The 13,116-nt window shown below is 52.4% G+C and overlaps 1 protein-coding gene across 2 annotated transcripts in view; it reads right to left on the bottom strand.

Moving 5' to 3' along the window:
• Nucleotides 1-13,116, bottom strand: part of GALNT14 (polypeptide N-acetylgalactosaminyltransferase 14) — a 205,447-nt gene that overhangs the window by 1,676 nt on the left and 190,655 nt on the right. Inside the window, exons 12-14 of one of the 2 annotated variants that reach the window (XM_038561198.1) lie at nucleotides 10,930-11,013; nucleotides 10,334-10,478; nucleotides 109-228 (exon numbers count right to left, since the gene is read on the bottom strand). In XM_038561198.1, the coding sequence (XP_038417126.1) occupies nucleotides 109-228; nucleotides 10,334-10,478; nucleotides 10,930-11,013 (349 nt within the window). The remainder of the gene's footprint in view (nucleotides 1-108; nucleotides 229-10,333; nucleotides 10,479-10,929; nucleotides 11,014-13,116) is intronic. The other variant, XM_038561199.1, reaches the window with a different exon arrangement.

Here is a 13,116-nt window from a genome sequence, read left to right on the forward strand (position 1 = left end):
GCTTCTAAAGTTTCTCCCTGGTCTTGCAGGTGGGACTTAGACCTACACAGGTAGTCTCATCCGTCACTGAAGGTAGCCATGCCCCAGGTGCACCTACTGAGCACTCACCTGTTTGTCATCTCCATTCTTACAGACGACAAGAACCACTGGGGCGCCAGGGAACACGGTGACAACAGACAGGCACAGCTCCTCCTGGAGGATCTGCTGGGTGTATGTGAAGGCCCATATCTGGAGGGGAAGAGGCCAGAGGGTTCACATCAAGATCCTTGGAAGCCTGGTGGGACACTCCTGGGGCTGTGTGATCATTAGTGCAGCTGGGTAAAAAGCACCAGGGGTCCTAGCAGTAACAGACTGTCAACAAAATCACCTTGGAAAATGGGACTCCATAGCCAGAGACTCCCAGGTCATGCCCCCTCTGAAGTCTCCATCTCCACGTCCAGGAAGGGGCCTGGCCTGGGCATGCAGGCTGCCTTTGGGAGGTGCTGAACAATTCTGGACTTGAGGTGGGGAAGCTTGGACAACACCCCAGCCCAGCTATGCAGTCTCCAGTTTCTCTGTCTGGATCCATGTCTATTCCCCACACTTGCCACCATAAGCAGCTACCTGGCAGGTCAGCCCCAGCTGTCTTTAGGATGTCCCTTCTTTGAAAAGGAATCCAATCAGCGTCCTGAAAACAGGAGTGTTCTAATAAGAGGCAGATGGTGCAACAAAGGGAATAGGGAGTGTGCCGAGGGGAGGAGAAGAGGAGCGGAGGGACAGAAGGTCATGACCAGAAATGACCCCAGGAGGTATGTGCACTCCAGCACTAGAGGCCAACACATCTCTGGGCCCCAGAGCTCCCATAGGGAGGGAAGCTGAACAAGTGAACGGACAGGGAGGCTGGGGAGAGGAAAGGTCATGACAAGGGATGTTCCTCGCCCAGTCTCCAAAATGTTGGAGATCAGAGAGCAACCCTGGTAGAGGCCTCATCATGGGGCAAAGAAGGTGAACTGGATGCCCTGGGCGGGGGGAGGCTGCAGAGACCACCCTGTCAAGGGCTGGACCCCTTCTCTACTCCACCCCTGCTAGCCAGCTGACCCTCAGCCTCTGGACCAGGCTGCTCATCAGCTACTGCTCCTGGGCCTGAGCCCTGTCCTTACCTGGCTGGTCCCCAACCCCCGCTCTAAGACCATGTATCCCATAAGCTGAGCCGGCATTCATGCTTGTTCTGCACCTTCCCTAGCTCCTGGCAGCCACCTCCCGGCCCTGGCCCCTCTCCTGACTGCCACGAACTGGTGACATCTTCAGCGTCCTTCTGTGCCCTGGCCTGTCCCCTCCTTGCCCGCAGGCTCAGGTCCTGCTGCTGCCTCACCAGACCACCTGCAGGCAGAGCACTGCCTCTCCTGATCTGGAACCTTCCCTGTTCCGGACACCTGGATGGGGCCACCAGCCCAGTGGAAGCCGCTGTCCCCTAGGGGTTGGGTCCTGCGAGTGGATGCTTGTGTCCCTTTTCAAACTGCTGGTGTTGGGAGAAGACGTAGACCAGAAGGCACTCTCTTGGGAGCAGATGGAAATTACTGATGGATAAAAGACTGGCTGTGAGTTAAGAATTCTTGAAACTTGGGGATGGCTACAGGGGGTTCTTCATACTCTTCCATCTACTTCTAGATTTATATATATTTAATTTTTAAAATAATAAATGTAATGAAATGTCCTCCTTGGGATGTATCAAGAAGTGCTGCTCTGGCCTTGAACATCACCATCCTACACACGCCATTCGCTTCCCTTAGGGATAAGGGAAGGGAAAGGGAAAGGGAAAGACATCTGTACACACAGAGGGGATGCAGCAATCAGGATCCTGTTATTGACGGCCAACATTTACTGAGCACTTACTATGTGCTAGGCACTGTCCTGGGGGCTTGGCACAGATCGCTTTAGTCTTCACAAGAATCCTACTAGATATGTTATTATTATTATTGTCTCCATTCTACATGATGAAAGGCTCACAGAAGTTATCCAACGCTCTCTGACCAACTCTCTGGCTCCTTTGCTGTTGCTGCCACAGACTTAGCTCCTCCTAATCAAGCTTAATCACAAGTAGTGTCTAGAGTCCCTGAGAGCCCTCTTCCAGGTTGTAAATATGGAAACTAGAGCTCAGCTCCACTGTGACATTGGAGAGCCGGCCAGTTCCCACTGGCCGGGGAGGGGGACAAAAGTCACACTCCATGTAGGACACTAGGGAGTGGGCAGCTGAGAGCAGGCCCCTCCCTGGCATTGATGGGAACTGGGTAAGAGGATGAATGGAGGTCCACATTCTACGAGCTCCACCAGTGGGGTACATACAGCGCTGGTTTCCTGTGCCTGCTCTCCTTTACTTCCTGCCCTGGCTCTGTCCCCCCATCATGAACTCCCCTATCTGCATATCCACGCTCACTTGGTTATTACCATTTAAATGGCACCCCCCTTGGGTCTAGGTGTGTGCTAGGGACATGGTCTACCCTCAGGAGATCCATGCAGGTCCTGACATCAGGCTAGGGCCATCTGGGCAAGGGATTCTGGGGCGCTAGACATCTGGAGTGGGATCTAGAAGGTGGGAGCAGGTCTTGGATGTGTGTCCTGAGAATTCTATGTGGGGAGGGGAGAGAAAGGCCTGAAGCCCAGGCCCAAACCCAAGGACAGGGCTGCCAGAGAACCACTGCCCAAGCCCACCATACAACTGGCCTCGGCTAGAGATTTCTGCCATTGTTGGGAAATGAGTCTAAACATACAGTCAGTGATGTGGAAAGAAGATAAGGTCCATCTCTCTGACCCATTACCCACCCACACAGCTGCTGTGAACCATGAATTGGCATCTTAAAAATAAATCCTGCAATTATTTTCATTACCACAATACACTAACTTTGTATTTTTTATGTTAAAAGTATTAACTAATTAAACATAAAAACTTGAAATACACAATTTCTGAAAGCTCATCTTGGCATTTCTTCTTTTGTAATACCCTAGGGGCATTAAAAACTGCAAGTACTGGGGAGGGCATGAGAGGGCAGGAGGTGGGTTGATGCCTCTTTTGACATCTGAGATGCCGGTCCACTAATGCCTTTCGGGAAGGAACGCATATGGTACCCGGCTGGGGCTGAGCTCAGAGGAAACCACCTTAGGATCCCCAAGGGGAGAATGTGCACATGCACGGATGAGGGATCGAAGCCTTTACGCTAAGTGGACTTTGCATTAGCTGGTGTTTTACTGGCACTGAAATAATTCAGCCTCACAATTTCTCAGAGGAATGCAGCTCTCTGGCCAGATCTGCAAGGGAGGAGAGAGGGAAGCAGATCACAGAAGCAGGTGGGGCGGGAAGGGAGAAGAGGTTTCTTATTCCCATTCTGCAGCCTGTCAGACTTCCAGAACGGCCGGTGATGAATGGGTTTATTAAATGAATCCTGGAGTCAGAAATGGATTCGGGAAGGTAGCAGTGGTTGCTCAGGCTGGCCTGGCTACAGCAGTGTACGCTGGGCCATCCGCTGACAGCTCCATTAAGAGGGTTTGGCCAAGTCACAGCTCCCACCCCCAGTGCACACAGACACAGCCATACCCAGGGAAGGTAACCCAGAGGTGGTGTGGATGGCACCACTCCTTCAGGGATAGGCCAGTAAGGGACTAAGGAGGATGAGGCAATTAAAAGGGCTCAGGTGTTGATATACGATCTAGAAGGCCCTCCAGCCCCTTTGTTCCTGCCCCGGGAGAGGGGAACTGATGAGGAGGAGGGGGTGGCCCAGGATCGACAGCCTTCTGTGCTTAGTGGGGGTCTCTGGAGGACAGCCCCTGCATATAGAGAAGGGAGCAGCCTGGCAGGTAGGGGACTCTGGGCAATGCCCATCTGGCCACAGCCTTGAGGGGTGGAATGAAACAGGCCACAGCAGCCAGCTTTGGGTTCACTGTCTTGCACTGGATGGAGCAGCAGAGAAGAAAGATGCTTTTAAGGGGGCATGTCTAAAGGGGACAAATTCTGGAAGAGGCAGGCATGAGATGGGTAGGGGCCCAGGCCCAGGGGCTGACCTTTAAATGGCCCCGGGTGACCACTAGTTGGAGAGAAGCAACCAGCCTGGGACAGCAGCTCTCAGCTAGGATGATCTTGCTCCTATCTATCTATCTATCTATCTATCTATCTATCTATCTATCTATCATCTATCCATCCATCCATCCATCCATCCATCCATCCATCCATCCATCCATCCAAGAGCCATGTGGCAGTGTTTGGAAGCACTTTTTGATTACTATGACTAGGTGGGTGAGTTACTGGCATCCAGTGGGTGGGACCGGGGATGCTGGCAAACAGCTACAGTGCACAGGACAGTCTCTACAACAAAGAATTATCTGGTATTAACTCCAACAGTACTGAGGTTGAGACCCTGTAGCCTAGCCTGAAGGGCCTGGTCCCTAGAAGCAGCAGGCCCAGCATTACTTGTGTATGACCTGGGGAGCACTGGCCCATCCCTTCTCTAAGCCTCACTTATCCCATCTGTGAAACAGTGGGGATAACAGGACATGGCCCATGGGGTTGTGTGATGACTAATCTAGATGATGCCTATGGAACATACAGCCAGGGGCTAGCCTTGGTGCAGTGGCCACCAATAGGACTCTGATGACCTGTGGGAGGTGCAATGGTCAGGTGAGGAGATATTCACACGTGGAGAGAAGGTAGGGGCTGTGTTTTCATGAACACAGAATCCTATGTCAGTTACTAATGGCAGTGAGCTCCCCATTTAAAGAGACAGCCCAAGTGCCAAGCAGTGCTGCTGGTTATGTTGTGGTTGGATGGGCAAACTAACTCATGTATGAGGGCTCCTGGTTCTAGATGCTTTGTATTCATAGTCTATTCATCATCACGGTGATCCTGCAAGGCAAGTATGACTTTATGGAAGGGAAGAGAGGTCAGAGGTCACTCTGGGAGCAGACCGCAGGGTTGACTATGAATGCAGGGCCTCTTTGGTGAGACTGGATCTGAGCTGAGAGCATCCAGGGCCACTGCCCCCTAAGTCACACTGCAGGTCACACACGACCCTTTAGCCTCTTCAGACACAAACGAACAGACTCAAGCAACACTTTATTTCCGTCGACTTCTCGGGGCAGCCATCCCGGAAGGATCACCCAAAGGCACTGCCTGGCCGTGCTTGGCACACCTCCTTCAGCCACAGGGACACAGACTTCAGCCTCTCCCTGGTGACTAACGGCAGCAGGGTGACCTGGCAGCCTCGGAGACATGCTCCCTGCTTTTGAGAACTTTGCTGGACTCACTGCCAGGGTCTTTTCTCTATTTCCAAGTCCATCCTGTCCCTTCATCCCAAGCTGTCAGGATACATTTTATATGCATGTGATCAAAAGCCCACACCCAGTACCTTTGCTGCTGGGTCCTGCTGTGGAGCCCTGGAGTGGCTGCGGGGGCTGGAGTCCTGGCTCTTCTGCTTATTCCTCCTGCAAACCTGGGTGAGATCTGAACTCTGTACCTCAGTCCCCTCAAATGTGAAGTGGTGACATTAGTCCTGGCCATGGAGGGTCACTGTAAGGCACCTGGGTTCCCACAGGGTGGTGGTCAGGAGGGTGCTGTCCACAGAGCAAGTGCTGAATTACTGTCTGCACGTTGACGGCGGTGATGGAGGAAGCCAACAGGAAGAGACATGGGCCCAGAGAGCTTCCTTTGGAAAACTGCCTTTGCTTTGCCTCCCAGGAGATCTGCTGGAGAGGCAGTTATGATGGGGCCTTTCCCAATGGTGTGTTGAGAAAGCATGGGGAGGAAGGGTAGTATCAGATGGGGAAGTGAACACGCTGGGCACCTGTCCTGCAGGCAGACTTACCTAGAGGTGCCAAGGGGAGTGCAGGTGTGTGTGGGGGGGAGAGCTTTTAGCTTCTCTTGCCCACCCAAGCGTCCAGCAGCCTACACGCATCCTTCATAAGCCAGTAGCCTACACTGCCTCAAATGACACACTGCAAACTTTTTATGTTTTTCTCCCTTTCTTTAAATTGGGATAGCAAGGAGAATGGTGCATCTGTCTTCCTTCCATCTTTCACACAAATATTTTTCTAGAGAATCCAATAAAGTTAAGAGGAAACTCGTTAACCTGGAGGCTTCTTGGTCTTTGCGCGTTTGCAAACTGATGATGTATTTCTCTTGTACTTCACCCAAGGCATCAGCTTGCCGACATCTTCAATACACAAGAAGATTAAACACTTTGTTCCCAAGGTTGACAAACCGGCCAAGAAAGAGAGGTAAGGCAGGGTGAAGGATAGCTGGGCTGGGGGTGGGGCAGGGACGTGAGCCAGCAGCAGAGAACAACCAGGATATGATTGTCTCCTTTCAACAGTGAAGACTCCCATGTGCCTGGGGTCGCACCCCCTGGAGAGCATGTAGCCAGCTGGAAGCAGAACCCTGAGCTCGTGGCTCCCACCTGCTGGTGTTCTTTTACTCCAGATATCTGGAACCCCTGAATCCTCTACCCAAATGGCCTGAACCTTGGAGATTTCAGGATCTGTGTAGATCCTACCCTGGGTCTGTCCTCCCAAGGGTAGGCTGTGTCCCTACTATACACAGCTGGCTGCAAAGGGGGCCATTTAGAGGGGAGTGACGGAGTGTGGATATGAAGGCTGGGAGTTCACAGAGGGGGACAGAGCCAGGGCAGGAGTAAAGGGGGATAGGCACAGGCTGGAAGCCAGGGCTATGTGTGCCCTCTGCTCTGGTGTGGAGTCCATGGGCCCCTATCCATCCTTTTCCTCAGTCCCATCAATGGCAGGGGGGTCTCCTGTCTGGCCTGCCTCCTCCCCAGGCCTGACACAGGGTGTGACCCGTTGCCTTTCTCAGGGGCTGCCAGTAGGAACTGGCCAGTTCGCTGCTGTCACAATGGAGCTGATCTATATGGTTTTCATGTTTACAATATTTGTCTCTGGGAGAGGGATCAGTGCCAGGCATCTCCTCTCATGACTGAACTTGAAGGTAAGTGTTCTGGAACCAGCTGTGGCTCTGGCAGTGGCAGCAATAGCAGAACAAGGCCGTGGTAGCCAGATTTTCCAACTCTTACCTTCACCACTTACTAGTCTAGGACCTTGGATAATCTCTCCAGGCCCTGGTTCCATCTGTAAAATTAGGATAATAGTAAACCTCTTTAACAGGGCTCTTGTGTTCCTTCCTTGATATGGCTTCCCTCAGGCAAAAGAGGAGGCAGCCTGAGAGAGGGTGGAAAGAGTTATGGGAAGCGGTGTGAGGGGCAGAAGTGGTCCCCCTCTGGACAGACCAAGAGGTAGACCAAGAAGAAAAGGAAACATTAGGAGGGGCAAAGAGGCAGAGCAGGGTCAGAGGAGAGAACCTCTGGATGCCCTAACACAGTAGAAGAAAGCCCTTTCTTATGCAAGAAGGAGGGAAAGATACTGAAAGGACAAGAAAGGTAACATAAGTCAGTGCTACAAGGGTGTATGTCTTACACACATGCATATACGTGCACACATGCACACTTGGGGATTATTCCAGCTGAAATAGTTATGTAGACTTCTATCTGTCTGAAGCAGGTTCACACCTTCAGAAGACTTGGACGTGCATCCCAGGCCTACTGCTGGGAGGGGGGCTGTGTCTAATCCAATTTAGCTCCACCCAGCACCTGGCATGCAACCTCGGACCAGGAGCACCATGGGCACTCGCTGTCCTCTGTGGAAGCTGGTGAAACTCCAATCTCAGAGTCTTCTTCCATTTTTCTTGAGTTCATGCTGCTGCTACACAAATCCAACTGTTCTTGCCAAAGTGGGAAGGAGTGATAGCTTGGCCCTATCTTCTAGAAAGACCTTTTGGCTCAAAGACTGTTACTATGATCACCCTTAGTTTCCCACAGATGACTGCTTTTCCTCCCCTTTCTCTGCCATTAGCAGGTCAGCTGGAATAGGTACTATTACTCTCCAGTCAAACGAAGGTTTGGCAATCTTTCACCAGGGCTGGGCCATTGGAGAACCCTCTCCAATACCCAGAGATCCATGGCTCCTCTCCTCCTACTTCCTTATTCAGCCAAAGACATTAAGTACCAGAAAAGATGCTGTTTCACTGAAGATAGATTGAGCAAACTCTTGTCCCAGGGAAAAGATGGTGACAACATTCTGGCCATTGGGATCCCCTATGAATAGCACCCACACATAGGTTCAGAAGAGAGGGATGGGCATCAGCTAGTCACAACATTTTACAAAATACTACTTGAGCAAACGGTGTCATTCCCAGGCAGGCCGCCATACCTCAAGCAAAATTGACACCTCTGCTTGACTTTTCTTTCCTGTCTAACTCAGGCAGCCCTTCCCATGTCCTGCTGGAGCAGAGAAATGGGTCTGGGAAAAGCCACTCTAAGTGAGAGGCTGGTGCTGCGGGTGTGGGTTCTGGAGGCAGGCAGCAGGGAGCCACTGAAGGCTGTACTGAGGTGGGGAACCATGGTTTGAATGTGACATGTTGGGGGATGAGGGGTGGGGGCTGGAGGCTATGGCTATAACCTAACACAGCGGTTTCCAGTCCGGGTGGTTTTATGTCCCAGGGGCGTTTGGTGTAGCCTGGAGATAGTTTGATTGTCATGAATGGTGCGTGTGGGGTGCACTGGCATCTGATGGGTGGAGGCCAGGGATGCTTCTAGGCAGACCTCAGAGCACAGGGCAGTCCCCAGCACAAAGACTCATCCAGCCCAGAACATCAACAGTGCCAAAGCTGAGGAAGGCTGATCAGGCATGGAGGAATGAATGCAAGGTCCATGGGGAGCTATTTGAGGAGAAAAGGGACAGGACCTGCAGAAATGGGGACCAGGAGAAAGAGGAGCCAGGGCAGATGGATGGGATCAGAGCCGTGGAGCCTGGGAGAGAGCAGTCACATGGAGGGAAGCAGTGGGCCAGGGAGGTGGCTGTAGCACTTGGCAACTGCTCGTCGCTGTCCGTACACTAGAATCACAGACATCATGGATGACTTCGTGGCGGCTGTAGGCTCGCTCTGGTCCCCCAGCCACAGCCCAGGCCTCCACGCGTGCTGTGCTTCCTGGGCTGCTCCTCCTCCCTTTCCTGATATGGCCTGTTTCTACTCTGCTCTCAGGATGCAGCTCATTTTCAAGGCCTCTGGGAAGACATCCCTGACTCTCCTGCATACGGTGGACACCATCCATCAGTGCTTCTAGAGCAGCCTGGACCGCATTCCATCCCGGACCGAGCTTCTATCAGAACAGCTGCTTACTTGTTTTTTCCTGCATTAGATCCCTTGGGGGACCACGGAGATGCGCAACCTAGTCATTCATCTCCGTGTCTTCACAGCAGAGAACAGAGATGGTTACTGAGTGAATGCGTGAATTCGTGGGGGGATGAAAACCAGAATCTGTGAATCAATGAAAGAGAGGATGTGGCCAAAGCTGGGAGCTTGGATGAAACAAGAAACCATTTACAGAGAACAGAATAGCAACCTAAAAGCCCCGGTAATATTCCCCACGAGCACAGGAAAGAGGAGGACAGGAGCCGGCAAAGAGAAGAGAGAGAAAGAACAGGAATGCTGGAGAGATCCAGCTGTGCCGTGGGGACCAGGAGGAAGTTATGCGCTGGATGTGCTTTAACGTGTCCAGCCGGCAAGTGTGACAGAGGCAGAGACAGACTGTGGGTTTGCCCTGTGACCTTTAAAAGCTTTCCATCCCCAGAGGGAGAACACTGACCCACGGGACGTGGGCGTGCCATGTGGATGAATGGATGAAGGCACAGGCACGAGGCAACCTTTCTGAGAACGGATTCCTGTGCTTCCTCCAGGCCTGGGGCAGGTGGAGTCACAGGCCTGCTGAGGATGGGACGCAGTGGGGATGGGGCGCAGGTGAACGAGGCCCCTGCCAGCGATGGGGGCGGTGGATGACGGCGATGGTTTTACCAGACCCGATGTGCCCACCAGAAGTCAGGGTTAGAGCGGCGGGGAGCCTCAGAGCAGGCATGTCATCCTGGACCAGCATCACCCAGAGGCACGCTTCTCTCCATCAGCATTTCATGTTTTCCAGGTAGCTGCTCGCCCTGCCCTGCCTGACCTAGCCCTCACTTACTTGCCAGCAGGATGGATGCGAATGACGTACTCCTTAGATCCTGCTAATTTGATGGTGACTTCCTATAGGCACAATGTGGCCTGGTAAGAGATCTTCCAGAGAAACCGCACACATGTCCACACATGTGGAAACCCAGTGGAGTGAACCCAGTCCCAGAGTGAGGGGAAATCATACTTCTCCTGTTCTGTTGCTAGGCTCTGGGTGTAAGTGGACACCTGGTGTCACATAAGAGCAGGTGACAGAGGCTGAGTCCCTGTACACGTTCTCTCCCCTAGCCTGTTCCTTACCTGGGATTTTGCATCCTTGCCTTTGGTCTTGACACAGGGGCTTAACCTGAGGTCGTAGATTTCTGTGTTTTTCTGCCTTTGAGACTCTAGGCACTTCTGTCTCTGTCGGATATTACCCTTCTGGATGGAGGAATCATTGGGGATTCTGGAGGAAAACCAGAGGAGAGATGAGAACCGGCTGCTTTCTGGCTTAGTGGCATTAGCAGCTAGAGAGCTGGAGGCAGTGTTTTGAGGGGCATCTCACTGGGGTGGCATTACAGCGACTTGTGCTGGAGTGGGGGCTCCTGCTAGGAACAAGGTAGCAAGAAGACACCCATGGAACCTGGCTTGGAGATAGCATCAGCCTCAGGTCACACCTGGGACTCAAACCCCAGCAGTTGAGAAATGCTGCTACTAGCTAACCTCCATCCCTCATGCTACTGATTAACTTAATTCCTCTCCTGGTTTCAGGAATAAGGGAAGCCAACTGGTCTTTACAGACCTCCCTATACTTGAAAACCTTTATCCAGTTGCCCACGGGATGTCCTCTTTCCAGACCAAGTCAGCCGATGGCATTTCCTCACAGCAGGCAAAGGCTCAAAAGGTAGGGCGGGTACCTGAGTTCTGGATAGACATTCTCCAGGTACCACTTGAAGCTCTGGCACTGCAGATTCTTCCTCAGGTCCAATCTGCTCTCAATGCTGGGGGGAGGGGGGCAGGAGTAGGCACAAAGACAAAAGCACAGCTGTGTGTCAGAGACAGGTACGAGGTTAAGAGACACGGAGCACAAGCTGTGCCCACGCCGTGCCCACCTCTCTCCCGAGGGCGCTGGAGAAATTAACCAGGAGAGGTTTCTAGAGCTCCAGACAGAGCTATGGAAAACACTTAGCAATAGCTCACATTGGTGTGGTAATGACACTAAGGATTTGTGCTTTTACTTGAAAATGGAGTTTGGGGGTGTTTTTACTTTTCATTAAAAACAAGGCTACAAGAACATGCAGTGTGTTGTTAATAATACACCACTGGGGCTCTGAGTCTACTTACCCACACATTTCTCTTTGGATTCTGTAGACAAAATACCACTCCGGACCACCCCACCCTCAAAGCAGCAGGTTCTTTGGCTGGTTCTGGGGCCGGGTGATGCCTTTGTTCATCAAATATTTATGCAGCCCCTACTATGTGCCAGGTATTGTGCCCAAGGTGGGAAATGATGAATGGTGAGCTTTTGAACAATAGGGAAAGGTAAGGAAAAACAAGCAATCACAACCCTGGATGTGGGGTGGGCATGCAGGGGCTGTGGGGAGCATCTTAGAGGTGTACCCTTGCTGGTCAAGTCAGCAGTCACCAAGGTGGTAAGGCTGAAGCTGGTATCTGGAAGGACAAGTGGACACTATCTAGACAAACCAAAAAGTGGGTGAGGTCGGGGCCTCCGGTAGAGGCTGGGGAACAGCAAAGGGAGATAGGACCATGTAAAGGAGCGGTCCTATGGTAGGAGAAGTGCCGCGGAGGTTACACTATGTGCGTGCATGAACGTATGTATGTATGTGGAGGATGGCAGAGGGGAAGTGAGCAGGAGGAGAGATGAAGAAACAGACCATATAGGGTCTGGGAGGCCACAGTGGAGGAGTTTGGACTTTCAGGCAATGGATGCAACAGGCAGGTTCTAAGCAAAGCATGACATGGTGATGCCTGAACTTCCAGAGCATCTTATTGGTGGTGATTGGGTCTGATTGGGCAAAGCTGGAGTCAGAGAGAGCACTGGGAGGTGGCTGTAGAAGCCCAGGTGCTGAGGGTGCTCTCAGGTAGGGAAGGGGGGGGTGGAATGGAGAGAAGTGATAGGTCCAAGTCCCTCCATTTTTCTCAGCTGCTCTGCCACCACCCCTCTTGGCTCCATTTATATACCTTGTCCTTCCTGGGTGAGCACAGGAGACTGGCTCTGGTCAGGCCAGCCTCACCTCCTTCTGCTCCACACTGGACCAGGCATTCTCACCACCAGGACATCTTCCTTCCCACTAACCACATTGCCTCCCCAGACTCCAAGCAACATGGGCAGAGGAATGACGTCATTTTTTTTTTTTTTTTAAAGTGCCACGTTCAGTGTTTAGCAAAGACTTGGGTGCTGTGTGCATGATGGAGGCAGTGGCACCAGGACCTGGGGACTGTTTGACATGGGAAGGTGGAGGGAGGGAAGATTGCTCAGATTTCTGCCTTGGGCAACAGGACACGATGAAGCATGTTCATGGAGATGGGGGATGCAGAATGGGGAGCAAATTTAGAAGCAAAGCAGATGAGTTTCTTTTAGGACTGGAGGAGTCTGGGAGGCGTCCAGGTGGAGATATCCAGTTCCTACTGGGATTGAAGGGACTGTGGCTCCGGGGGGAGGCCCAGGTCAGGAACACAGACCCAAGAGTCAGCAGCCAAAGAAGTGGCGGCTGACGTCAGGGAGAACACACAGTACGCAGACGGTGATGACAGGCCCTCGAAAAAGACTACAAACATGGCAGGAAAGAGAAAGGTGAGGCTGCCATGGACCGAGAAGGTGGAGCCTGAGCAGCAGTACAACCACAGCCGCAGGCACAGACAGCATGGTTGGAGCTGCGCCAGATGGGATGGGTGGGAGAGACGGCGTAAGGGGCCCAGGGGGGTGGGTCGCCCACAGCATATGCGGGCAGGTGCTTTAGGACGTTTGGCCCCACAGGAGCAGACAGGTGTAGGGGACGAGTGACACTGGGTTGAAGAAAAGTTTTTGTAGATTGTTTCCTTTCCTCCTCTTCCTTTTTATGAGACTGATGCGCTGCCTACTG

The sequence above is a fragment of the Canis lupus genome, chromosome 17 (genome assembly GCF_011100685.1).
Source record: "Canis lupus familiaris isolate Mischka breed German Shepherd chromosome 17, alternate assembly UU_Cfam_GSD_1.0, whole genome shotgun sequence".
Classification (NCBI taxonomy): Eukaryota; Metazoa; Chordata; class Mammalia; order Carnivora; family Canidae; genus Canis; species Canis lupus.